We start from the raw sequence: 27,942 nt of genomic DNA, 5'->3' as shown, positions 1-27,942 counted from the left end.
AAAACAGGGGTCCTGAACCCCCAGACCATGGACCAGTATCGGTCCATGACCTGTTAGGATCTGGGCTGCACAGCAGGAGGTGAGCAGTGAGCGAGCAAAGGTTCACCTGTATTTGCAGCCGCTCCCTAGCGCTAGCATCACTGCCTCAGCTCCACCTCAGATCATCAGGCATTAGATTCTCATAAGAGCACCAGTCCCTGGTACCAAAAACGTTGGAGACCCCTGCTTTAAAATGTCCACAGTAAATTGTTTTGTTTTGTTTGTTTTAATTATGTCTTTCTGATAGGTCTAATCCTAGAACGAGAAACGCATGTTTACCATTGGGTATATAAGAAACTTAAAGTGAATCAGAAAATAGGCAAAATTATCATCCTACTTTACTGTTATGAGGACATCTGACCTCTAATATTGTCCATTGTTAACTTCTTTTTTTAATGAACGAGGAAGCTTGAACATTTCTTCAATGGTTTATCTCGACGGACTTCATAAATAGCACATTTTACAACGAGTAACAATTTATAAGAATAGTACATACCAGGAGTATCATAGGCCGTTTCCAAGTTGTTAATCCTATGATTCCAGAGAGTATCACCTACAAGGATAAACAGTATCATAAATCTAGAAAAGGGACCAATTCCAATAAACCATGCCCCAGTCTCTAAATATTTTTTTAAAATACTGACATTTCAAAGCCTTCTAACTCAAACACTTAATAGTTCCTGCTGATTACCACTTTGGACTATCCTTCATGTCCAAGGCCCCAAAGGTTTTTTTATTGACTGTGTGTGTTTTATTTGAGGGCCAATTAAGAATCCAAACAGAAATTAGCCTATCCTTCCGGTTAGTGAAGGAATCAGTGTTTCCGATCCAGGCTCCCTGCACCCAGTAGAACCTAATCTGTTGCCAGAGTCAGCTACATAAGATGCACATCTCTTTGCAACCTTACCTTCATTAGATGGATATCCATCTTTATGGAACAAGTAAATGCCTCAAAATAGTAAACAAGGCCCATAGGATCTTCTCCTGCCTACTCTCAAGACTGGTTTTCATGTATCCCTGCCCCTCCCACCACACACCTTCCTTCCAGGCACACCTGTCCTTCCTTAGACAAGCCAGGCTCTAGATATTTCGAGGCTTTGCGCTTTTTTTTTGCTGCAGTGCCCTCTCCTCTCGATTTCCTCCGATCTTCCCGAGAACTCCTATGCATCCTGTAAGACCCCAACTAACAGTCACCCGCTCAGAGAAGCCTTCACCGATCTCACCAGCTCACACCCCTGGAAGTCTTCTAAATATAATTTTTTCCCAAAAAAAGCTTTCTTTTGCATCTCTGTCTTGCTCACTCTGAATCCTGTCTCATTTCTGTGAATTTCCAGCTCCTAGTACAGTGCCTGTCACATGATTGGCAACTAATAATTGTTCCTGAGTATTTACTGCACAAAGGGGAGGGGCTACAGTGAGAAGATCTCCTGTTGCAAAGTGATACTTCAATAAACAAGCTAAAATCCTCTGTAAAGAGGAACGAGCATTTTGTAAAAATATAAACTAGAAACCAACATCAATCAGCCTTCGAATAACACATTTCACTAAGCAGTTGGAGAAGAATAATCAAACTAATTATTCAGCCCAGGGACATTCTGATGCCATTTGAGCACATTTACCTTTGTGTGATAAAGTGCACCTGCTGAACGCTGTCATGAGGATTTTCTTTCAAGTGCACTTTTTACCAAAATCACTCAACTGCACCATTTCTCAATTACTATTTATTGACTACAAATCAGTAAGGATTTGGCAGTGTTCAAATTCAAATTCAAATTCAAAAAGCTCACAGGCTTGCTTGCAATAACTCTCCATTCTCCTTTCATCAAATGAAAGTAAATCACTCCACAACATCAAACCAGCAGAGGTCAAGGACCAAAAACCACGTATGGGTATATAAGCAACAATTTCTTTGTATCCCTCTACATTCAAACCTATCAGCTGTCTGCCCACGAGGTACTATTCACTTGCAATCATCTTATATTCAATAGGATATTTCCTCATCCTAAACGATTTCTGCCTGGAGACACTCAGGGCATATGTGGCCCATCTAGAGGGTTTGGGCTGTACCAACTTTACAAATTGGGACTTGGTCTCCATGAGACCTTGGGGTCTAGGTTCCCCACTTGGCTTCTAAAAAATCAATCTGGCCTCAGCCAAGTCGTTTCACCTTTGCGCTCCTCACTCTTGTTTCCTTAGAAATATGGTAAGTGAAGGAAACCATCTCTGGGTCTCTTCTAACTCAAAAGGTTTACTCTACTGTGATGATAGGGATTCCCTCAAAACTACATGATCTAGTGCTGGCTCCATCCTGCAGAAGTGTGTGCGGGCACTCATGCTTGTACGTGTATGTGCTCCCTGCCTGCCCACACTGCTGTTTACTGGGCTTTGCTGAGAAAATGCAAGTATTTTTGTGAAAACATAACTGAAAATTGGGCTGCCCTTGAGGGAAACACAAACTGCCCACTTCACTAAAATATAAATATGATTTAAATGCCAGCAGTCTCCATTAATACAGAACACTGCAGTTCAGCTTTTTGGAACACATTTTTTCCATTAAAATGGTATTATTAAAGTGAAATGTCCAGCCCAGCCCATAAAAGCCCATAAAAATAGTGATTTGCCTAAGCTATACTTCCTACCTCCCCCACCAGCCATGTTATCCCATTCTCCTCCACGTTAACAATTTAGTAGGTTTACATATTTTACACATGTACATATTTTTCTCTAAATTTTTATCACTAGACACACATGTGTATGTGTACATATACATGTACAGGGGTGTAATTATAAAAAAATGGATCATAAAAGATACTTTTCCTTCTCTTCTTTTTCTCTCTCAATAAATACTTGATAGAAATCTCTTCATGTCCATGGAAATAGCTACATTCATTTCTATTTAATGGCTACATAATATTCCTTTGTGTGGTTGCACGTAATGTATTCAATCATTTCCATATTCATGGATATTCATTCTATTTCCAGTTTTTAAACCTTCACACACAATGCTGCAGTAAACATCCATGAACATTTACCCTTAAAAACTGCTTTTTATATCTGTTGTATAAGTTGAAAGATATATATATATACTTATATTTATAAATCACAACCTACAATTGTCATTTCAAATGAAGGGTCTCTGAGACAAAAGAATTAAGCTACCTTTCTTTTTTTTTGGAAGGAGTGGTTTGCATATATGAACAATAAACTAAATTTTAAACATAATTTTAAAAATATGTATAAAATATATTTGATAGATAAGAAATATCAATAATATAAAAATACGACAAAGATACTTAAGACCTCAGTATAGAGAAATATAAAGTTTATTGAGCAATATGAAATGAAGACCCAAATAATTCGAGACATATTACGCTCATGGATTGGAAGACAAAATATTTAAAGGTGTCATTTCTATTTGAATTGTTTTATAGACTCAGTAAACACCCATGTTAAATCCCAACGGGATTTTCATAAACCACCTTTCTTTATAGGGATGTTTTAAGGAACTGCTTGCATTCCAGTTGAAGGTGAGAGTTGTAGTTACATCCACCTTAGTCCTGTACCCTGCAACAAAGGCACTCCCATTTCTTCTGGGGAGAGAGGTGGAATTCATGAATGGAGAGAAAGTTCAGGGAAGGGAGGGAAGAAGGTGGCATACTGCAAATTTGTACAGCCACTGTGGAAAACAGTATAGAGATTACTCCAAAAACTAAAAATAGATCTGCCATACAACCCAGCAATTCCATTTCTCAGTATTTACCCAAAGAAAACAAAAACACTAATTTGAAAAAGACATATGCAACTTTTGTTCATTGAAGGATTATTTACAATAGGGAAGATATGGAAGCAACTAGATGTCCATCAACAGATTAATGGTAAAAAGATGTTACACACACACACACAGAGCAATAAAAAAGAATGAAATCTTGCCATTTGTGACAACATGGATGAACCTAGAGGGTATTATGCTAAGTGAAATAAGTCAAACAGAAAAAGACAAATACTATATGGCTTCAATTATATGCGTAATCTTAAAAAAATAAATAAATGAAACAAAACAAAAACAGACTCATGGAAACACAGACCAGAGAGATGGTTACCAGAGGGGAATTGGTGGAGAGAAGGTAAAGGGAAATATATAAATATATTGTCATAAGTTTGCACGGTGACAGATGATTACTAGAATTAGTGGGGCAATCATATTGTAAGGTATAAAAATGTTGAATCACTATATTGTACATCTGAAACTAATACAATATAATATTGTTTACCAACTATATTTAAATTTAAAAAGGACTGGAAAGAAACACATTAAAGATGTTTCCAGTGAGATTATAGGTGATTTAAGTTCTCTCTGTCTTTTCCTTTCTGAATTTCACAACATTTTACAACAAACATATTTCACTTTTATTTATTTATTTATTTGTTTGTTTTAAAAAGGAAGAGGCAGAGTATGCTTTGCTTCTACCTCCCTTGGTGGCAGCAGTAGCTGGAGCTCCATCAGAAGGGAGTCAACAATCATCCTTTATGGCACCCATAACAAAATAATGCTGTTACTTGTTTAATTGTGTTTTATGCTCATTGGAAACTCATGAGGGCTTGAATCTGTGAATATTTACTCAAATATCACTAAAGGCTCCTCAAGGCACTCAGTTACAGCAAGAGTCAATGAATAAATGAACAGGTGATAAAGAAATGAATGAATGAAGATCAAAAATAAGAGATTAACTTGCTCAAAGATGACTGGAAACCTAAACGCATTTTTCACTTCTGTGCTTCTTAACAGAATACATCAACAGCAAAACCATCTCCATCAACATTCTTTCCACCCAATGCAAGATGCAACTTGCTCTGAATGAACAGGCGAGAATCTATTTCTAATTATCTCTATATTATTATGATGAGATTTATTACAATTTTGGTTTTACTCACTTGCAACCCATTCCTTGTAGCTTTTAGGAAAAAACAGAGGCCTTCTTTTTTCTGATATTGCAAAGAAGGGTTCTGAGATACTCCAGGCAGGAATCATTGTTACCCACTATATATGGTTAATGTGTCTTAATTTTTCAGCTTAAAAATCAAATCATTAAGATCAAAAACATAATTTTACTCTCCTATTTTTCTTTGTTAATCCATTAACATGCATTAGGGCAAAATGTCCTGGATTGTTTGTCAAAAATTGCTATATCTAAACACAGAGATAAAAGGAGCCACGTTACCTTGTAAATAAGCACAGAATAATCAAAGCTCTCAATAACCTATCTTGCCCTCTAGCTTTTACACTGAAAATTTTTTTAAAAAGTATGTGTGTGTACGTATCATTCTTCCCTATCTGCCCAGCATGACTCATTTAAAAAAGTGAAGATGTGGGCAACTGGATATTTCTAATGTATATATGATGGTTACAAGCATGTCCCACAAAAAAAAAAATAAATAAAACCTGGCCTGTTCACCTTACTTTAATAAAATATTGCCTTAATGTTTAAAAATTATTGATAAAGATTCTAGTAGGTGCCAGGCTTGGTGCCAGGGCGCGGCAGCAAAGCACTCTTAAACGTTCTCTAATTTCACCCTCACAAAATCAATTTTGAGAGAAGAATCATCCCAACCATTTTACAGATGAATAACTGAGGCTGAGAGGCTCAATGACCTGTTCAAGAACTTATCAATGTAACTCTGCTGTTGTGTAAAATAAAGGACCAAAGGAAATCAATAAAATTCATCATAAAAATTATATTTAAAATGTTTCTTAAATATTAAAGTAGTATTTGATAATTATGATAGAAAAAATATATTTACTCTTGTTTAACTTGTAGAGACTTTGTAATCTGTGCATTGGTTTCTCCTTTGGACTTTTCATTCCTTTTTACATTTTGTCATTTTTAAAAAATACATATCTACCTTAAGATTCACCAGTGTCTATTTCTTTATAAGGAACAAGAATCTTGCCAAAGAGTCACAGACTCAAAAGATGAGTGACCATGAGTGCAGGTCAGTGACTTCAAGCAGAGATTAGGACTCCCGAAGAAGGACCGAAAATAATAACCAACTCCTTACCACTTGCCTGAAATATCTCCCAAGGATCATATATGTCATCAGAGTCAGAAATTTTGTTTTTTGAAGGAGTCACAAATCAATGCAACTCTCTCTATTCTTTCATTAAATCTAACACAGTGTGGTAGGCTGGGTCTCCCATAATTTCAGTGGAATCTAATATTAATAAAATGCTTTCCCGAATCAGGAGCCAGGACAGCATGGCCTGAACATGGACATCGAGATCTCTCTGCCACCCGCCTGGAGCCAAACTTCAGGTTGTTTTTACAAGTGGCTAATCTCTTAGCTTCATGAACTTTGGTAATAATAGTAGATTGAGGCACCAACCAAGGATACCGTGAAGAAAATAAATGATCACGGAATGCTTAAAAACAATGAGAACATTAAAAACATTCCCTTCAATTTGCTGAAAATATGAAAAAGAATCTTTATAGGACTTGCCAACTTTTAAATATATATTCCAATAGATAAAATATACCTTCAAGGTTCAGATAAGTGAAGGAAGCCTCAAATTCTTAGGCTCAAGATGGGAACACTTACAGAGATGGAAAAATACTCTTGAACTATACTGTGTTTAATAAAACAGACCTTTCAAATGAAGATATTTGTCCTTTGATTTAAGTTTGTATCAAATATACAAGCAAAATATTTACTGAAGACAAAAGATTTGCCCACGTAGTTAATATAGCAGATTAAGGCACATAATGGTTATTCAAAACTTGAAATGTGAGGATATCCTTTTACTGTGTTCCTATGTGGATTTGGAGTAACCTTAGACTTAAGTTGGCACTGCCACTCAACCATCTAGTTTCATATGCCAAAAAAATTTCTGAGTAATAAATAAAATGTGATATATCCATACAATAAAATCTCATTTGGCAATAAACAGGAATGAAGTACTGGTACATGCCACAATATGGATGAGCCTTGAAAACATTATGCTAAATGAAAGAAGCCAGTCAGAAAGGACCACATATTGTATGATTGCACTTATATGAAATCTCCAAAATAACAAATCCATCGAGATAGAAAACAAATTAATCTGTGGTTGCCTAGGGATAAGGGGATGAGGGGAAAATGGGGAGTGACTGCTAATAGGTACAGGGTTTCTTTTAATTTTCTAAAATTGATCATGATGATGGTTGCACAATTCTGAATTTACTAAGTCATTGAATTACACACTTTAAAAGTGAACGTGAATTACATCTTAGTAAAGCTGTTATTTAAAAAAAAAACATGCAGTCTTCAAGTCATAATTTTTAAGCTTTTTTCATAAAAACCTTAGTTTAGCTCTCTTTAAATTAATTTGCAGTGTGCAAATAAGTCCCTTTCTTTTAACTATCAAGCCCTTTTCTCTTAGAAATACATACAGAAATATTTAATGGCTGAAACTATGATACCTGGGATTTGCTTTAAAATAATCCAGCGGATATTAAGAAAGAGGAGTGGCTGTGGGTATAAAGTGGCCATGTATTGAAGCTGGGTGATGGAAAAATGGTTCATTATACTATTCTTTTTGCATTTGCTGAAATTTAAAAATTTCATAATAAAAGGTTAAAAGTGGAAGGGAGTTCTCAAGACTCCTGGTCACTTCTGTGCTGTCTCCCTATTCTGTTTATATTTTGTTTTTAAAAGTATACATATATTGAAGCATTTACACATGAAATGATATGATGTCTGATATTTGCTTCAAAACGATATGGGAAATTAATGTGACAAATGGACTAGAGAGCGTGATAGAGCTAATTCCTCCCCTGCTTGGAATACCCATCCTCCTGGAGTTATCAGAACACACAGAGCCAGCAGCAAATTTGCAACTGTTGTTATTGGGAGGCAGGCTGTGGAAAACATCACTATAGAAGAGAACTTAGGTCAAATCTTTCCCTGCTCTGCACTGCTCTGCACTGCTGCTGGGTCCTGGAGACAAAGACACACCCAGCCAGCCAGCCTCGGGGAATAGCCTGCATCTTCTGGCTGATTTTTTTTTTTTTTTTAATATTTCATCAACTCCAACTGTGGCTCGATTGACATCTAAGTCCATTTACCTCCAAAATAATTCACAATAGGACACTGATTTCAGGTTTAATTTTAGAAGGGCAAAAATAGTTTTCAATAATCCTAAATAGCTACCTTTGAGAAGACAAGAGATTATGATTTTACAAAGAGCAAATCCCTAAAAATGTATGCCAAGATTCACTTCTGGCCCACAGTATTTAGAGAAATGAAATTCACCCACCATTTGGCTCAATTTATTCTGACAAGTGGACTAGAGATCATAATGGATCCAATTCCTACCCAGTCAGGAATACTCCTCCTCCTGGAGTTTTAAAGAACACTCAGGGAGGCCAGCAGGAGACCCCAAAGGCAGGGCCAAGAGCATGGGATTTCTTTTACGTGACTCACAGACTGCAAACTTCAGTTACCAATGCGTGGGTTGTACCACAGTAAGGTCATCTAGCATCAAAATATTTCAAAAGAAGAGCAAATTGGCATCAATTTAAGTATAAAATGTCAGGCCACACTCTCTTAATGTTCTCTGCAAATGACTTCTTTGGATTCAATTAGTTCTCCCTATATTCTTAAAATTTGGTCTTGAATCTGGGTATGTGTGGATCTGCAAAAGGACAGTCTTCACGCATTCAGAACATATATTCATTACAGATCTTAGACACTGCCAGACTTTTAGATTTAATTAGTTCATGAAAAGGTCATTTACTTTAAAATAGTCATCTCCCACAATCCTTCCAACAAGACCTGTTCCCAAATCTCTCAACCCCAGGCAAACCCAAGATGTTGGATACCCTGGAAGCTGTGAAATTGTTATGAGGCAGCTTTGGAAGACTAGCCACCCAGTGTCCACAGTCAATGGAGGGCAGCAGCCTTTCTTGGAGGCTAGGCACCTTTGCCCAAGATCAGCAATTTTCATTGGATGTCCCTGAGCCAGACAGACATCTCCACCTAGCTGTCCCAGCTCCCACCACTTTGGAGAGCACAATGATGGTTTGGGTTCTAGATAATTAAATTCTACACAGCAGCCTGTGTGGCTCCAGGAACCAAGTGGGGGCTTAGGGCCCTCCTTTAATGACCAGGTACAAGCAGGAGTTTACACACACCCTGCCATTACCTCAGCCCCAAATAGAGTGGAGCCATCCTACACCAGATATATTTCACATTTACGTGTTTTAAGGTAGAACAAAATGAGTGACATGCCTCCGTCAAGCTGTCACTTCATACGTCCTACATACACACAAAAAAACCTACTATGTGCCAGACATTGTTGATACATCAGTGGACAAACATCAAAATCCTTGTCCTCCCCAAGCGGTGGTTGTCAACGAAGTAAATACTCAGTGGCAGAAAGAAGTTTGACCATTTTCCTCCCACTTTCCTGCCACCCACCCCCATCTTTCCAATCTCCCGCAGATCTGGGCATCTGTTTTATTCTATTAGCTTGACAGCGACAACAAAATACTTTAGCCTGCGAGGAACAGACACTGTCCAGATGCAACCCAATTAACCCCTGAACTCCACTCTCCTTAAGCCTTCTTTTCCAAAAACTTCACCTGACATGAGGGGCTGTGCTTTCCCACCTCCAGCCCTGGAGACCTAATCATGGCACAGTGGAGGGGACCGGCCAGAGCCCCCTGCTCCCTGGGTGGGCCTTGCCAAGGCGAGCAGGACGCGCGCGGCACTCACCGAGGAGCCAGCCCAGAACGGGCACGAGTTCTTCACCTGTGGGGAGCTGCTCAGCGACAGCGCCCCAAAGCTGAGCGCCACCATGCAGCAACCCAGGATTAGCTGCAGCAGCCCGAGGGACAACAGCGGGCGAGCAGGCAACAGCGCGGAGCCCGGGGCCGCGGCGGCGGCGGCGGCGGCGGCGGCCCGGCGGGAGGAGAGCGCAGGCGGTGCGGCCAGCACCCCGGTGGCGGTGGACGCGCAGCGAGGCCGCACCGGGGGCTGCAGCGTGCCCCGGGGCCACCGCGGCCGCAGCGGGGGCAGCGGCGGCTCCTGGGCGGCGGCGGCTGCGGCGCCCGGGCCCCCGGCCTGCGGCCCGCCGGAGAGCCCGGCCACTGGGCAGCAGGAGCCCGGGAGCACCACGGGCAGAGACATGGACAGGCGGGGAAGGGAGCGGCCGGTGGCTGCAGGGAGGGGACACAGAGCGGAGCCGCCGGCGCCGCGCACTGGGCACCGCGGGCGGGCTCCGAGGCCAAGGGGGAGGGAAGGAAATGCGCACGGCCCAACCACTTGCTGCTGCCGCCGCCGCCGCAGTTGCCCCGGCTCCCGCCGGCCGCACCCACCTGCCACCCAGAGGGTCCGCCTCCGGCCTGTGCCGGACGCACCCTCACTCCCACCCACACCCACCCGCGTTCGCCCTGCGCTCGTGCCGCGGGGCTGCTGCAGCCTTTGGGTCACGGCCGAACCCAAAGGGTACAGGAAAGGTGCCCAGCCCCAATTCTTTGAAATAGGTCCCCCGGGCTAGGAGGGACCCGGCGGTCAGCGCCACGGGAGCTAACGGCCGGCAACCTAAAAGTCTGTACCCCGCCAGCCGAGCTGGGGCTGGACAGCAGCGCAGGAGAAGCACCGTGGACCCTTGCCCCCTTCCGGTCCTGCCAAGAGAGGACCCTGGCAACCTTTAACAAAGGGAGAGCCGAGTTTTAAACTTTCCTCCCGCAGGGAGAGGGGATGGTAGCAGGAGGAGGGGCTTTGGGTGACTTGGGGGGAAAAGTCTAAGCCGCAGGGCTTCGGGGAAGGACGAAGCAGAGCGAAGTCACCACTCGCGTGGGCTTCCTGACGCTGACATTGCGCTGCCGCCCAGAGTCCTGGAAGGCAGGGGCAGGGGAAGGGCGGGGTGGCAGCGGGGGTGGCAGCACCGTGGTGGGAGCGAGCGTGAGCACGAGTTTACCTCGGAAGTATCCGGAATCCAGAAAGAAAACTGGTGGGGGGCCCAGAGAGCGTGGCTACGGTTACAATCAGTGTCCAACTCACCTTGACTCATGAGCTTTATTAGCTGGTAGAACGCAGAATCTCAATCTTCCAAAGAAATACCCTAATAAAATCTTATTGTTTTTGGTAACTTATAAGACAGATTTAGAGCTATTTTTTAAAAAGGATGATTTGCTTTTGTAAAATGATTTTTCTTAATAGTGTACCCTTCCTTCGGAAGAATTCTTATGTGGTGAAAAGTGTTCTTATACCTGAAACGATTATAATAGGTTTTTTCCCCCCAGGTAAAGAACCAGAGCAATGTCGCTTTCCAGTGAGTCAGTTTCAGTATTAGACAACTAATTTTATCAGTAAGGTAGGGATATTTGACATCCTCCTGCCAAATAAACCAAGGAAAATGTCTAATTGTGCTTGCAAAGGCTGTATGTATTTCGGTCATTACTTACTTCAACACACAATGTAATGCGTAGCCAGTGTGCATGTGTGTTTACGTACACACTTTTGAATTATTAAAGCATCTGTGATTAATAGACCCTAGGACTTCTTTTATGAACTCCTCTTGGAAATAAACTTCAAATTCAGGAGAAAAGGAGCTCTGTCTTCTAAAATAAATGGTGTTTTCAAGGGTGTTTCATCCACTTTAAAAGCACCTTACAGTAAATGTTCTTAAATTGCAGATGATGTTAAATTAAAAGCTTCTTGTATGCTGAATTTACACCTTTTATACACAAGCTTAAAGGTATTAAATTTTTTAGATTTTACTACACTGTGCAATATAAAAAGTCTGAGTCTTGAGAAACCCTGTCAGCTTAACAAATCTATTCCACTGGTCAATCCTTGACACCTGAAATGTACTATTAAAAATATATTCTTTGTGTCTAGTAATGTTGGTGCTAGATGTCAGATAGCCTCCTTCTCTTTGGATGGTGAATGACTAGAAAGGGAAAAGTTCCAGGGGAGCTGATAATCATCTGTTTCTTGCTGTGGGTACTAGTAAAATGGGTGAGGTTCATGGAGTCTTGAGAAAATTGATGGAGTTACACATTGAGCACTCCTCTGTATTTTATACTTAAATACTTTAAAGTATTTCTAAATGTATTACCCTTATTATTTTTTTTTTTAGTCTGTTTCCCTATAGAGAAACAGATGATAGCAGAGGTAATTAAAATCTATAGATAGTTTTATAGATACTTATTTTTCAGGCCTCTAAAACTTTTCCAAAGCTGCTAATTAAGAGTTGGTGTATTGTAATTTTCTTTTTTTGTTATTGGCCTCATTTATAGCTGTGAGATTCATTTTCTGCTTATCAGAAACACAAATTCATGGAACATTGCCCCCAACCTTTCAGGTTATGCCAAATAACACTCTTGAGTATTTGAGCTTTGAATTTTTGGATTTTGTAACTCTAGCTTGCATCCTTCAAACACTTGCTTACAATAAATCTTTAGTTATACCTGATCGAGTGGATCTGTATGTAACTAAGCACATGGTGGATGATTCAGAGCTATTGATTTCAGATTGGTTTAAAAAAATAAAGTGAGAACACTGAAAACAATCTAGCGGTTCCTCAAAACCATAGAATTATTATTTGATCCAGTAATTTCACTCCTAGGCATATACCCAAGAAAAATAAAATCATATGTCCGTAAAAAAACTTGTATACAAATAGCAACACTCACAATAGCTGAAAAGTAGAAGCAATCAAATTTCAAATGAATGGATAAACAATGTGGTAATCCATGAAATGGAATATTTTTGGCAATAAAAAGGAATGAAGTACTGATACATGCTACAACGTGAATGAATCTTGAAAACATTGCGCTAATGCTAAGCCAAATAAGTCAGACGGGAAAGCACAAGAGCCATATGATTTCACTCATATGTGGGATATAAAATAAAGCAGCAAATGAACAAACAAAACTAACAAGATCATAGACACAGACAACAGTATTGTGGTTACCAAATGGGAAGGGGGTGCGGAGGGAGGATGAAGAAGGTAAAAGAGGTCAAATATATTGTGACGACAGTAGACTAGACTTTGGATGGTGAGCACACAATGCAATATACAGATGATATAGAATTGTACACCTGAAACTTATATTATGTTATTAACCAATGTCACCTCAATAGATTTAATTAAGAAAAGAAAACATTATGCTAAGCGAAAGAAGCCAAGCCCAAAAGACCACATATTTTGTGATCCCACTTATGCGAAATCTCCAGCATAGACAAATCAACAGACAGAAAGTAGGTTAATGGTTGTTTATGGTTGCGGGGATGGGGAGATTAAATAGGCTGAAAGTGATAGCTAAAGGGTGTGGAGTTACTTTCTGAGGTGATAAAATGTTCTAAAATCAATTGTGATGATTGCACAATTCTGTGAATATACTAAAAACCACTGAATTGTACACTTTAAATGAATGAATTGTATCTCAGTAAAGATACATGTGAATTATATCTCAATAAAGCCTTATCCAAAAAATTAAAAATAAAGTACGAAGAACATGCGGAAAAATGGACCCAAGCATTTCATCAATGTAGGTGAAAGCTCAAGAAAACAATTGTTCTAGTGTATTGTTTCGTGGAACCCAACTGCCAGCTTTCCTCAAGATCAAAGCCAAATAAATTCCAAGGAGAAATTTCTACCAGCTCTTCCCCTCCCTATATCTCATTTTCTTCTCCCCACAATCAAAGTCTTTACTGCTTAGGAGTTTGGGCTCTTTTACTCAGGTTTCACTGGACACCTTTAAACAAGCTCCTCAGTTCTCCTACTCTCTAAGGAGACCCAACCTGTCAGCTAATTACAGGAGGTTATTCCCTGTTAGAGTGGGAGCTGCTGCTGAAATTCCTTAAAATGTGTTCCCTGACACCTGCCTCTAATTCTTAAATTTTAGAAAGTAAGGAGTTTCTCTGAGTAGAGCACAGTGGACTCGAGAAGTCCTCATTTAATAGAATGGCCTTAAAGTAACTTCTCAAAGTGTGGTCCATGGACTACAGAAGTATTCGGAGAGCATGTCAAAATGCAGGTTCGTGGGCTTCTCCTAGATGTACAGAATCTGGATAAGAGGCCTGGGTACCCGCATTTTAACAAATTCCTAAAAGCAATAGTGGATGGTACTATTCGAACTCCAGAATTTTTATTTGGGAATTTTTATGTGGAAAGGGACTAGGAATAGCAAATTAGCTGGAAGGGGAAAGCAGAGGATTTGGCTTGAAAACAAATTTAGATGTAAATATGCTAGTGGGGAGGGACTTTGCTGGACCCCAGTCAGGCACTGCTGCCTAGGTGTTTTATGTACAGGAAGGATTTAGATCACTGGATTCTAATGGAAGGGGCATCATATTAGAAGCCAAACATTCCAGGTCGTAGCCCCTCCTCCACTTAGTGATCTTGAGCCAGTTCCAAGATTCTCTAGCCTCACTAGCTTCATCTGCCAAGCGCAAGTTTGTGATGTTTCAACTGCCTGAGGCTGGACCATGCAATCATTTGGGGTCTCTGAGGCCTGAAATTTTGAAGTTCAGCTGTTCTCATTGCCATGGTTTCTTAGATGACCAGCAAGAGAGCAGGAACCAAGAAAAGCAGGTGAATTTGGGTGTGGAATTGTTAAACTTGCAGACCCAGAGACCAAATTGGGTGTCCCTGCTTTGTGCTTCCCATCATAGTTTTCACCAAACCACATTGTTGTTGCCTGATTTCTTGTCTAGATTTCTGTCTAGATTCTGCAGGCAGGAGACACTCCATAAATGATAGCTTGTATTTTTTTGTGGCATGGTCAAGACAGGACCTTTTTTGAACCTCTTGAAGGCTCTTGTTTCTGTTCAGCCCTGACATTGATTGCTGATGAAAGCATGTACTTTGTTCTACAAAATAAAGAGCTGGCCATGTATGCCCTCCTTGCCAACTTGAATGAATGAATGAATGAATGGTCTTTGCTTTTTCTCTCACTTGCTTTGTGATCTTGGACAAGTCACATCACCTCAATGGGCTTCAGTCTTTTCCATTAATTAAGGGTGGGTGCGGAATGAATAGGGAGGGGTTTAGACTAGTTCATATGCACGGTTCTTTCCAGTTCTAACATAAAATTCTAAATACCAGCATTTAAAATTCTTCTCTTCTCAAGGTGCCTTGGTTTTCTTCGAATAGGAATATCCTGATTATGTATCATCTCAATAAGAAAGTAAAAAGAAAGGCGTGTGTGTGTGTGTGTGTGTGTGTGTGTGTGTGTGTGTGAATGTGTAAATGAAGCTGAAAGAGAACCCAAGGCCCCTGAAACCCTGGTGTCAGGCTACCTGCCACCCAAATATCAGGTGTCCTGCTCACAGTGGCTATGCTATCTGTCAGCTTCAGAACTTAGCCCAGAGAGCAGGAGCTGTGCCCCTCTCTATCTCAGAGTCTTTGCAGCTTAGGATATGACTAAGGATGAGCTTGCTGTGACACACTTCTGAGGAGACTGATGTAACTAACAACCAAACCATCTTTGCTGGGATTGGGTGGGTGCGTAAAGACCTGGGTGCTGGGGTGCTGGGCTCGGGGGCAGTGGTGCATTGTTTTCAGTGTTCTTGGAAGTAGTGGATGGATGCTGTCTGGGGAAAACCTCTGAAGACCCTGGAGGCCACTAACCATGAACCTTATAAACAGAAACTCCAATGTCGACATTGAAGTAGAGGGTTAGACAGTAAAAAATGCTGAGTGCACTTAACCAGAGTTAAATCTGAAACAGCTCCAAGAAGCAGTGGGCTATGGAGCAACCAGCCATGCAGAATATCAAGAAGCAGAGAGAGAAAAGACAGATACGTGATACATATATGTTTCATAATGTTTGTATTAATCTTTCAGGCACATTATCTTACATTATTATCTTATATAATATCACCAGTAATTATACCAAGTAGTTATTTTTTACTCATTTAAAGATGAAGAACATAAGGTTCAGATATAGAGTGATTCTGTAAAGTCAAACTGCAAAGCCAAAGCAGAACACTAGGCCTCTGACCACTAATTCGGTTGCTTTCCTAGGATAAGGTAGGAATATTTTTTACGCGACATTACTCATCATTCGGAAAAGCAGGAAAAAGGGCCTTCAAATGGCTGAATCAAAGAAGACATCTTCGATTCTGCCTGTCTGTCCCCATTTCCAGGGACTACACTTTCCCTTACTTCAACCATGTGGTGCCAGTTAGGGCCACCGCGTTCTTGCCTAACTCTGGATCAGGCATGATATGAAGGTCCGCCCCCCGCAACCTTCCCTCTGGACCACAATTGGTTGGTCCATGTCAACAGAATGACTTCATCATTGTGACTGCAATGAGATGTCCAAATCAAAAAGGAGGACATCCCTTATAATATTTCCTTAAAAAATGTTTGATCAATTTCAGCACCCATTTCTCTGAAAGAAGCCTGTCACAGAGGACCACATATTACATGATTCCATTTCTAGTAAAAAAATGTCCAGAAAAGGCAAATTTATAGAGACAGAAAGTAGACTAGTGGTTGCTTAGCATTAGGAATGAGGATATAGCTAAAGGGTATGGATTTCTTTTTGAGCTGATGAAAATGTTCTAAAATTGACTATGGCAATGGTTGTACACATCTGTGAATTCACTAAAAATTATTGAATGGTACACTTATAAATGAGTGAATTGTATAGTATGTGAACTATATCTCAATAAAACCGTTGAAAAATCCATTTCTGACTTTTAAAACCTCCTACAATAAATGACAGTTTCTTAAGATTATATCTACTCAAACCATCATTAAGAACATATAAAATAATTCCATTAAATGTAGGAATAAGTTAAGAATGTCTGTGTTCTCCACTTGAAATGTTGTTGTAGGCTTCCTATCTAATGAATAACAAATATTTGAAAGCAGAATAATTATTTTAATTTCAAATATATGACTTCTAATTGGAAAAAAGTATAATAACCCTAAATATCCAGAACATGAAAGAATCTGTCTAATTCAAATATCTTTAAAGTTAAATGAAAAAATAAAGCATATTTAAATATCATAGGCTCCCATCTGTTTCAAAGTTAATTGGAAAAAACTCATTTAGATACACTAAAATCAGACAAGTGCAAATCCAATCAAGTGACCAATCAAGTGGTCCATAAGTGGGACTTATGAATTTCTTGAGAAGGCAAAGACTCAAGTATTTGGATAAACTGAATCTAGCTAGTGGGCTACAAAAGCCATAATTCTTTTTTAAGTTTCAAAGTCCTGTCACAGAAACCAAAAAAGGCAATCTCAATATGATAGTGGTGTCGGTGAGAAGGAATGCGCGGGACATCTGTAGCTCAGTTCTCACATCCAGCCTTAATTTCTAGTTTTAAGTAATCCCAGCTAACTGACATGATACCATATCTCTTCCAATTAAATTTAATTCAAGACAGCATTACGTTATGTATCACTAAGAAAGACTAAGTGCTACCAATTAAGGTGCCATTAATTGTAAGAGACATCTGAATTTCAGAGATGTCCAACTGATGGGGGAAGTAGAGGGGTAATACATCTTAGAATAGATGAAATTTCCTTAGTGAATGATCATCTTTTAATCCTGGAAGAATTTAGAATTAAATATTCTGAGCTCTCATGAATTCTACTAGTATTCTTTAGTGAGTACCAAGTTTTAATTCTGGGAAGATTTAAAATTAAACACTAAAAATTTTAAGGGGGTCAAAACCATGTATTAATATTTTGAGTGTTTAGAAAGACTCTGTACATATTTGATATTATATGTGTTCATAATATTGAAAAGAATTTGGTCTATTAGAGTGAGAGCCTCTAACTCCAGTTTAAAATGTACAATTGAATAACTAAGACTTATGATGTGATATTGAAACCCTACCTATGTATTGGAACACCCAGAAGAAACTTAACTTTCAATTTTTTATAAGGTTAATTTATTGTATTTATAAGAGTTAGGTCCTTCAGGAAGATTTGTTTGGTCAAGCAAATGAAATAGTTAAGAAGCAAATCAAATATATCAAATTGATAAATTATGTTTGAAATGTTGAAGCACTTTAACTGAGTATTTTAACAGACCAAATAATGTTTAAATATCCCTTAAAAATAATTGTTAACAACTGCTAGTTTTATAAGTAGAATAAAAAGTTCTTTAAGAACTAGAGCTATAATAAAATGAAACAACTTGCTTAAACCAAAAGTAAACTTCCTAAGTCTTTTCTGCAAATAAAACCCACCCTCGATGTTACCAGAAAGCTTGCATTAACACTCCAGAGGAGCACACGATCCCAATTTGCCAGTGAGAGACCTTGCCTAGAATTATTCAAACTGAATTTGGGGAAGAGTCTCTCTGGTGGTAAGCTTGGAGCCCAGGGTCTTGCGAGCTGTATCCTTGCCTTGGGCTATGTGGAGGAACCCAGCCTGCATGGAAAGTGGAGATTACAGACAAAGAGAAATAGAGGTCATACCCAGAGAAATAGAGGTGAGAGAGACACACGGAGAAAGAGAGAGAATGTGCCCTGGTGGTATTCAAGCCCAAATTCTAGCTGTTTCTTAGATTCAGCTACACTTCACACTGCCTGCCGTCCAGCTATTCTGCTCTTCTCTGAGTTACATGAGATGCCTCGATATCTTTCTAACGAAACTCCCTTTCTGACTACTTTGATTTGGATTTCTGACTCTGACAACACAAACGTTTCAATATTCCCAGGTACCTGATAAATTCAAGTAAGATCTATAAAGTGGGAAAAACCTCAGCTCACAGAGGAAAAGTTGTGTCATAGTCAATATTATCAAGTTATTAATAATAAACAACCTTGGGAAATTCTGTGATAAGGAAACTTATATTCAAGCTGTTGTCATTTATGGAATATTCAACTTAAACAATACTCAATTAACTTATAAACATAAATGTAAGAGCTAAAACTATAAAATCCCTGAAAGAAAAAATAGGAGTAACTTTTCATGACCTTGAGTTAGGCAACAGTTTCTTAGATATAACACCAAAAGCACAAGCAACAAAAGAAAAAAATAAATGAATTAGATGTCATCAAAATTAAAAATTTTTGTGTTTCAAAGTACACCATGTAGAAAGACAATCAATAGTATGGGAGAAATTTTTTGCAAATAGTATGTCTAATAAAGTACTTGTATGCTAAAAAACTCTGACAAATCAATATTACAAAGACAACTAACTCAATTTAAAAACAGGTGAAGAATCAGAATAGACATATAAAAGATTTATAAATGGGCAATAAACACATGAAAAGATGCTCAACATCATTGTCATCAGGGGAAAATACCATAATGAGATACCACTTCACACCTACCAAAATGACTAGAATAAAAAAGACAGACAATAACAAGTATTGGAGAGAATGTGGAGAAAGGAGCACTGTCACACATGGCTGGTGAAAATATAAAATGGTGAAGCCCATGGGACATTCTCCAGAAAGAATGTATGCTGGCCAACAAAACAGATCTTAACAAATTTAAGAAGATTGTAATCATACGGAGTATCTTTTCTAACAACAATGATAATGAAACTAAGAATAAATAACAGAAGGAAAATTCACAAATGTATGGAAATTAAATAACACACTCCCGAATCAAAGACAAAATCAATGAATCAAAGACAAAATCAGTGAATCAAAGACAAAATCAAAGGGGGAAATCAAAAAATACCTTGAGACAAATGAAAATAGAAAACCAGATATCCGCATGCAAAAGAATGAAATTGGACCCTTATACCTTACAAAATTAACTTGAAATAGAGTAATGAATTAAATGTAAGACCTGAAACCATAAAACTACTAGAAGAAAACATAGGGGAAAAGCTTCTTGACATTGGTCTAGGCAATGATGTTTTAGGATATGACACCAAAAGCAGATGCAACCTATGGAATGGGAGAAAATATTTGCAAACCAGATAACTGACAAGGAGTTAATACCCAAAATATATAAAGAACTCATACGACTTAACAGCAAACAAACAACCTGACTTTTAAAGGAGCAAAGGACTTGAATAGACATTTTTCAAAGAGGTATATGAAAAGGTGCCCATCATCACTACTTATCAGAGAAATGCAAATTAAAACAACAATAGAGATCACTTTACACCTGTAAGGATGATTATTATCAAAAAGACAAAAGATAACACTGTTGGAGAGGGTGTGGAGAAAAAGGAACTCTCATACACTGCAAGTGAGAATGTTAATTGGTACAGTCTCTATGGAAAATGGTATGGAGGTTCTTCAAAAAATTAAGACTAGAGCTACCACCATATGACCCACAATCCCTCTTCTGAGTACCTAACTGAAAAATTTGAAAATACTTGTTTATGTACTCTTATGTTTATTGCAGCATTACTGACAATAGCCAAGACATGGAAACAACCTAAGTATCCTTTGATGGATGAATGGATAAAGAAGATGTGGTACATATATAAATGAAATACTCTTCAACCACAAGAAAGGATAAAATACTGCCATTTGTGACAACATGGATGGATCTTGAGAGTATTATGCTAAGTGAAATAAGACAGATGGAAAAAAAACAAGAATCATATGATTTCACTCATGTGGGATATAAAACAAAAAGCAATAAATGAACAAATAAAACAAACAAGATCATAGACAAAGACAGCAATATGGACGGCAAGAGAGATGAAGAGGGTAAAAGAGGTCAAACGTATGGTGACAGAAGAAAACTAGATTTTGGGTGGTGAATACACAATGCAGTATACAGATGGTGTATTATAGAATTGTACACTTGAAACTTATATAATGCTATTAACCAATAAATTTAATTTAAAAAAGAAAAACTGTCAAAAAAGTACATGAATTGAATATATGTTACAGGTGCCACCCAATAGGGCATATAAAAAAGACAGGAAATAAACCATCCCTATCTAGATAGTCCCATTCTCCTCTCTTTCATGTTAATAGTTTGTCCTAGGAGAATCCCAGAGCTAATCAGGTAGCCAGTGGCTCACTTTTTAATTTTTTAATAAAAAATTTCATTTTTTTAAATAAAAAAATTTTAAATAAAAAGTGGGTTATATTGCCCATCCTATTGTTTGCTCCTTCCATATAAATGCCAATATGTTATAGTCTGCTCCAAATTCCACTACAAAGTACATACACAGAATTAACTGTGTCAAAATAGTTCCTTCCTCACATCCTCATTTTTCTTGAATTTTAAGTGCCTGTAGAAGAGAACTATCTAGAGTGTCTATTTTCTGAAAACAAGTAAAGAGCAATCACCTTGCTTATCCAAAAAAGCCATACCATGTTTAGTTTTTCCATTCCAAAAATAACATAGAAATTTTTGGAGACAGTCACATGGCAAGGAACCAAGAGTTGGAATGCAAAGCCTTCCTGTCTCTTGTGGAAGGCCTCTTGAGTCCTTAAGTAGTTACATTCCAACATCACAAGGAAGCTGAAGGGGCAAATGCAGTGAGAAGAGTGTTAGAGGCAGCCCTGGCATTCCTCTCCTGGGAGATACCAAGTTTGGTCACGCCCTAGAAAAGTTAAGGTGCCCTGAAAGAGGTGTTGCCACCACTGTAGTCTGCAAGGCAACCTGGAGTAAAAATGATGTCTTCTCCAAGTTCTAATCAGCTGTGTATGACCTCTTCAAACACCCGCCTGGATGCCACTCTGTTTTACTCCTCACTCTTCAGAATTATATGACAGCCCGACGTTGCTACTTCACCCAGTGGCAAAGAGGCAGATCGGTTTCTTCCATTTTCTTTCCCATCAGTCTTTCTCCCCCTTAAAAATGGAAAATGCACAGGTCAAACGCTTCCCTACTTTCCTTAGTTTTTAATATCACATAACTCAGTTAATTTTTCCTTGAGCAATCCTTCTCTTACCTAATCATCATTTTTATCCCAGTATTCCTATCTGCCACAGCTCACACCCAATTAAAATTTCTGTCAGTCTCTCTCATTTGTGAATGAAAAATAAATGAAAGTAAGAACTCTTTTAACAAATGATGCTGGAGCAATTGGATATCACAGGCAAAAAAAAAAAAAAAAGTGTTAACCAAAACTTAACACCTTATGTAAAAATTAATTTAAAATTAATCACTTAAATGTAATATTAAAATTATAACTTTTTAGAAAAAATAGGAGAATATCTTTGGGATCTAGAGCTAGGCAAAAGTTATTATAATCACATAATACATAAAAGAAAAAATTGAAAACTGGACTTCATCAAAATTAAAACTTCTGCTCTGCAAAAGTCCTGTTAAGAGGATAAGAAGACAAGCTATGAATAGAGAAAAAATTTTACAAACCATATATCTGACAAAAGACTAATATCTATAATATATAAAGAACTTTCAAAACTCAACAATAAAAAGACATACAATCCAATTAGAACATGGGCAAAAGACATGAAGTGACATTTCACTGAAAAGGATATATAGCTGACCAATAAACACATGAAACGCAGTTCAGAATAATTATCCATCAGAGAAATGCAAATTAAACTCACAATGAGATATCATTATACAACTATCAGAATGACTAACAAAAAATAGTGACAACACCAAATTCTAACAAGGATGCAGTTAACTGGATCACTCCTAGCGGAAATGTAAAATAGTTCAGGCTCTCTAGAAAACAGTTTGGCTGTTTCTGGAAAACTGAACATGTGATTGCCATGCAATTCAGCAATAGCAATAAAATCAGCAATAAAAAGGAATGAACTATTGATACACACAACAACTTGGATGAAGCTCACAGAAATTATACTGAGCGAAACAAGCCAATTCAAAGGCTGTATACTGTATGATTCTATTTATGTAGCATTCTTAAAATGATGAAATAATACAAGTGGTTGCCAGGGTTTAGGGATGGCGAAGGGATTAGATGCAGTTACAAAAGGGCAATAAGAGGGATCCTTGCAGTTATGGAACTGTTTTGTATCTTGACTGTGATGGTGGTTACTAGAATCTACGCGTGATAAAACTATACAGAATAAAATACACACACAAATACACACACACAGAGTGCATGAAAACAATGGGATGAAATCTCAATAAGGTGGATTAATTGTATAAATGTCAATTTCCTGGTTGTGATCACGTTCTGTGGTTATGCAAGATGTTACCTTGGGAGAACCCATAAAGGGCATAGTGGATCTCCGTATTATTTCTTAATAACTGCATACGAATCTCAAACCTAATGTTTAAAAAAACAAGCCTGATCATGGCTGCTAAGGATAGGATTAGGGTTAAGGAAACATTTGGATTAAGGAAAAGAAAAGGCCATAAATTGCTGAGGTAAAACTGGCCTCACTGGAGGGAAGCAGCATGGGAAGAAGTGTCCAGAATGAGCTTTACGGCATGGAGCAGAGCGGGGCAATACCCTGTCTGGAAGTCCCAAGATTTTCACTTACTAATTAGTTACTTGAGATCAAGTCTTAACAGTTGGTAACTCTCTTTTTCCTACCCATGGGAAGAGGAAATGGAGAAAACTGCTCTGAAAGGACTGATGTTGCCTCCCACAAAGCCTGTTGCTGAGGCTGCTTCTCCATCCTTGGGTGAGTGATTTTGTTCCATCTAACCCAGGTTTTCCAAGCTGTCTCCTCATTCGGCTCCTTCAGCTCTGCACAGCCCTCCACATGCATCACTATATACTAGAAAGAGGGACCATCCACAGGCTGGGCAGCTGGCTGCATACAGTTCTCTCTGCCTCCCCATTTTCACTCCAGAGGAATTCAGGTATCTACTGCTGATTTGAAAGGTAAAAGGTGGTCCATCTCTCAGCCAGGCAAGCAAACATACATACAACCTTAAAAAATGTTCCATCAGTTATTTAGTTCAGGCTCAGATAATATAATCAAACCCATGTGAGCTGCAAGGCAGTGATGCCCCTTTCTATGGCTTTAACCTTAAGAAGTGCCAGGCTCAAGGAATGGGATGGAAAGTGGTAGGAAGGATAAACTAAATGACCACAATATAAATTACCATAAAGGGCTTTTAACAGGGGAATGGATGCACTGAGCAGAAAGTGTCAAAATATCTTAGGAAATTAAGTCGCATATCAAAGAGGTGACATCAACATGAAGGCAGACTAGGAGGTGTCAGGCTTCATTCCCCAGGATACAATAATTTAACAGTTTTTGTATGTGATTGAAGTTAAATTGTTATCGACTTAAAATAGATGGTTGTAACTACAAGATATTTTATGCAAACCTCAGGATAACGACAAAGAAAAAAAATCTATATCAGATGCATAAAAGATAAAGAGAATCAAAGCACATCATTACCAAAAATCCAATAGCAAAGGAAGACAGCAAAGGAGGAAGAGAGGGGCAAAACTGCAAAGCAGATAGAAAACAGCTAACGAAATGACAGCAGTAAGTCTTCATCTATTAATAATTACTTTAAATGTAAATGGATTACATTCCCCGATCAAAGGACATAGAATGGATGAATGGATTTTTAAAAAAGATTCAATGATATATTGCCTACAAGAGACGCACTTTAGATTTAAAGACATACGTAGGCTGAAAGTAAAGAGATGGAAAAAGATATTCTATGTAGATAGCAATCAAATTTTTTAAAAAAGCAGAGATGGCTACACTTATAAAAACAGAACAGACCTTAAGTCAAAAACTATATCTAGAAATAAAGTAGGTTATTGTATAATGATAAAAGGGCCAATTCAGCAGGAAGATATAACAATTATAAATATACATGTATCTGACATTAGAACACTAAATGTATAAAGCAAATATTGACAGATCCGAAGGGAGAAATTGACAGCCATGCAAAGATAAGTGTTGGTAAGGATATGGGAAAAAAGGAACCTTGTGCGCTGCTGATGAGAATATAGCTTGTTACAGCAATTATGGAAAACAGTCTGGAAGTTCTTCAAAACATTAAAATAGAACTACCTTATGATCTAGCAATCTCACTTCTAGGTATATGTCCAAAGGAAATGAAAACAGTATTTTGAAGAGATATCTGCACTCCCATGTTCATTACAATATTCACAAAGGCCAAAGTATAGAAACAATCTAAGTGTTCATTGAGGGATGAATGAATACACATTGTGTATATATTCTATAGATATGTAATGTATAGGTACAGACAGATAATGCATATTATCTTATAGATATCGCTATCTATATAATATATAGATATAATATATTATAAAATGTAAAGATTCTATATTATTATATATAATATTATATATATTATATATAATATTATATATATATAAGGGAATATTATTCAGCCTTAAAAAAGAAGGAAATCCTATTTGCGACAACATAGATGAACCTGAGGACTAAGTAAAATAAGCCAGATACAGAAAGACAAATACTGCATGATCTCATTTATATGTAGAATTTAAATTAGTCAAACTCATAGAGGCAGAGAGACGAATGGTGTTTTCCAGGGGCTGGTGGGAGAAAAAAATGAAGTTGGTCAAGGGGTACAAAGTTTCAGTTTTGTAAGCTGTTTGTGTTCTGGAGTTCTAACATACAGCAATGTTACTTTAATTAACAATACTGTATTACATACTTGAAATTGCTAAGAGGGTAAATCTTAAATGTGAGTGTATATATGTGTGCAGGGAGAGTGGGAGGGAGGGAGGGAAGGAAGAAAGGACGGAAGGAAGGAAACAGAAAATGCTAAGTATGTGAGGTGATGGATGTATTGATTAGCTTGATTGTGCTGATTATTTCACAGCATATACATATATCAAAATATCAAGTTGTACAGCTAAATATGTACAATTTTTCTATATTAATTAAACCCAATAAAGATGGAAAAATAATAATAAAGTCACGTATCAAAAGTAAACTGTTTTTATTAAGCAACTTAATCAGAGTTGTACCAGTTTAAATGTACCAAAGGTTGTGACTACAGACTTTTTTAAACAAATGTACCAGAATTTTCACATGTTCAAGAAAATGTTTTTTTATTTCAAATTAGTGGTTTTGTGACATTACCACAATGAAAAGGTCTAAGTGATGGGTCCATGCACAGACTTACAGACCCATCTGCACACCTGCTTCCTGACTACCCCATCCCTACATCCCGAAGGACAAAGGGCCGTTCCCCATATACAAGTTCTGTGGGAAGGGGCTGAGAGGGGACCAACTATGTGGTTCCCACACTCCTCGTGAGGGACCCTCTTTGAGTCTATCACATTTGCCAGTAGCCAGTTGTATGTTCTTTGATTAGACTCAATATCTGTTGTGGGAGGCAAAGATCCCCTTTCAGACCTCCCCTTCAACTCTTGGAAGTCCCAAAAACAAGTTAATGCCTTATGATGAGTCTTCTCTGGACCGGGCTATTTAAAGCCCAGAATAGGGATCCTTTTGAGAAGATGCTCTACCTAGGTTATACCTGGTAACTCAGAAAGCCTTTGTTTTAAGAGCTTGCTGGTGACAGATGGTGACTGGGCATTCTTCTCCCATCCGCTTAGAGCCTACATGGGACATGCAGGATCAGGCCCATAAAAATAGCAAGTGTGCAGGGCAGAACAAAACCTGGCCCCACTCTGAGCTTTTGTTAACAATTACTGACGTATAAAACACTGATTAAACCAAAATTGAACACAAACATATGTTTATGGTCTGGATTTCACATGAAAACATTTTTGTGGTAGATAAAAAAATTTCTATAGTTTTTCACTCCCATAAACACATCTGCTGTAGCCCTAAATCAGAATGCTTTGCTTTTATCACTTCCACTGCCGGGAAGATAATGAAGCAATTTAGAACCTAGGAGAGGAAGTAAATTTGACCTTGGCACAAACCTTTTTGTCAAGTCAACAGATACAGAGGCTGAACATTCTCTGGACAGTGTCTTTGAATATCTAGTCGACAGAAAGATCTGAGCATTGCAAGACCTGCCAGCCCCAGGACAACTACCAGGACAAGACTCTGGACTCAGGAGGGTTCACCCTACAGGGTATGGGTGGGCCTTCACCAGTACAGTGCACCAGAGAGAGAACCAAGTCACAAAAAATAAATTAAGTGCTTCTATACCCAGGGAAAGAGTCCAGACAAAGAGCAGGTACAAATTTCATAGACAAGTCCCTGAGACAATCAGATGGGTCTCTCTGTTGTCCAATTTTTCATCAACAGTATTACTATAGGAAAAAATAACTGTGGGATGTCACACTATTTGCAGTCCACTAGACAGTCTAAAACACTGTGTTCCAACTACATCTGGTCGTTAGGAAGCTTCTGGCCACCTCTGAAGTTTCTTTCGTGACATTCACTTTTTTGTCACACCTTTTTCACATTGAACAACACATTCGGAAAGAGCCCCTAGAAACTAGCTATTGTTTTCGTAAGGGTGATTACAAGGATATTGTCCGTTACATCATGCAGGGCCCCCAGGGAATTGTAGGAAAGAAAGTTCCAGGAAAAATCCTTCTTCTCCTGAATAGGTGGTTTATTTTGAACAATTGTGTGGTTCTTGTTATTGATGGCATTGCCCGCTTTGTTTTGACTGCTGAGAACTTCAGAGTCAAACCCGTGTGGAATCAGCAACAAAGAGCACAAAATCTTGTCGCATCTATGTGTATACCTGAGTCATCCCAGTGCCTTCTTATTTGCTACACCAGGCTTTCTTCATTGTGATGGCATCGCCTGCTTCTAAAATGCTATTTTACTCTACACATCTCTGCAAGCCATTTTAAATACTGTGAGGGGAGGGACAATGTGTAAACAAGTGAACAAACAAATCAGACGAGTAATTGATAGAAACAAGTTGTTTTAAAATAATTTTACCTACCCCCCTTTTTTTAATATAATCTTGCTTTGTTTGTCTTTAAATGGCTGTGTTTACAAACATCTTCCATGCTAAGGTATAAAACGTGTCTTTAAAAGACCATCGATATTTTTAATTTTGATAGATTTATTGCTACTATTGGACTCTTTCCAAATGATGTGCTATGAACTTCATAG

At 38.4% G+C, this 27,942-nt stretch overlaps 1 protein-coding gene across 2 annotated transcripts in view; it reads right to left on the bottom strand.

The window, feature by feature from the left end:
• ENTREP1 (endosomal transmembrane epsin interactor 1) overlaps positions 1-10,319 on the bottom strand; it is a 50,302-nt gene extending 39,983 nt beyond the window's left edge. The window contains exons 1-2 of one of the 2 annotated variants that reach the window (XM_039837406.1): positions 9,790-10,319; positions 536-592 (exon numbers count right to left, since the gene is read on the bottom strand). In XM_039837406.1, the coding sequence (XP_039693340.1) occupies positions 536-592; positions 9,790-10,203 (471 nt within the window). In that variant the 5' untranslated portion in view covers positions 10,204-10,319. The remainder of the gene's footprint in view (positions 1-535; positions 593-9,789) is intronic. The other variant, XM_039837334.1, reaches the window with a different exon arrangement.
• Between the last annotated feature and the right edge of the window lie 17,623 nt (positions 10,320-27,942).

Source organism: Pteropus medius, unplaced genomic scaffold, assembly GCF_902729225.1.
Source record: "Pteropus medius unplaced genomic scaffold, Ma_sr-lr_union100, whole genome shotgun sequence".
NCBI lineage: Eukaryota > Metazoa > Chordata > Mammalia > Chiroptera > Pteropodidae > Pteropus > Pteropus medius.
This window is presented reverse-complemented; position numbering and strand designations above follow the sequence as displayed.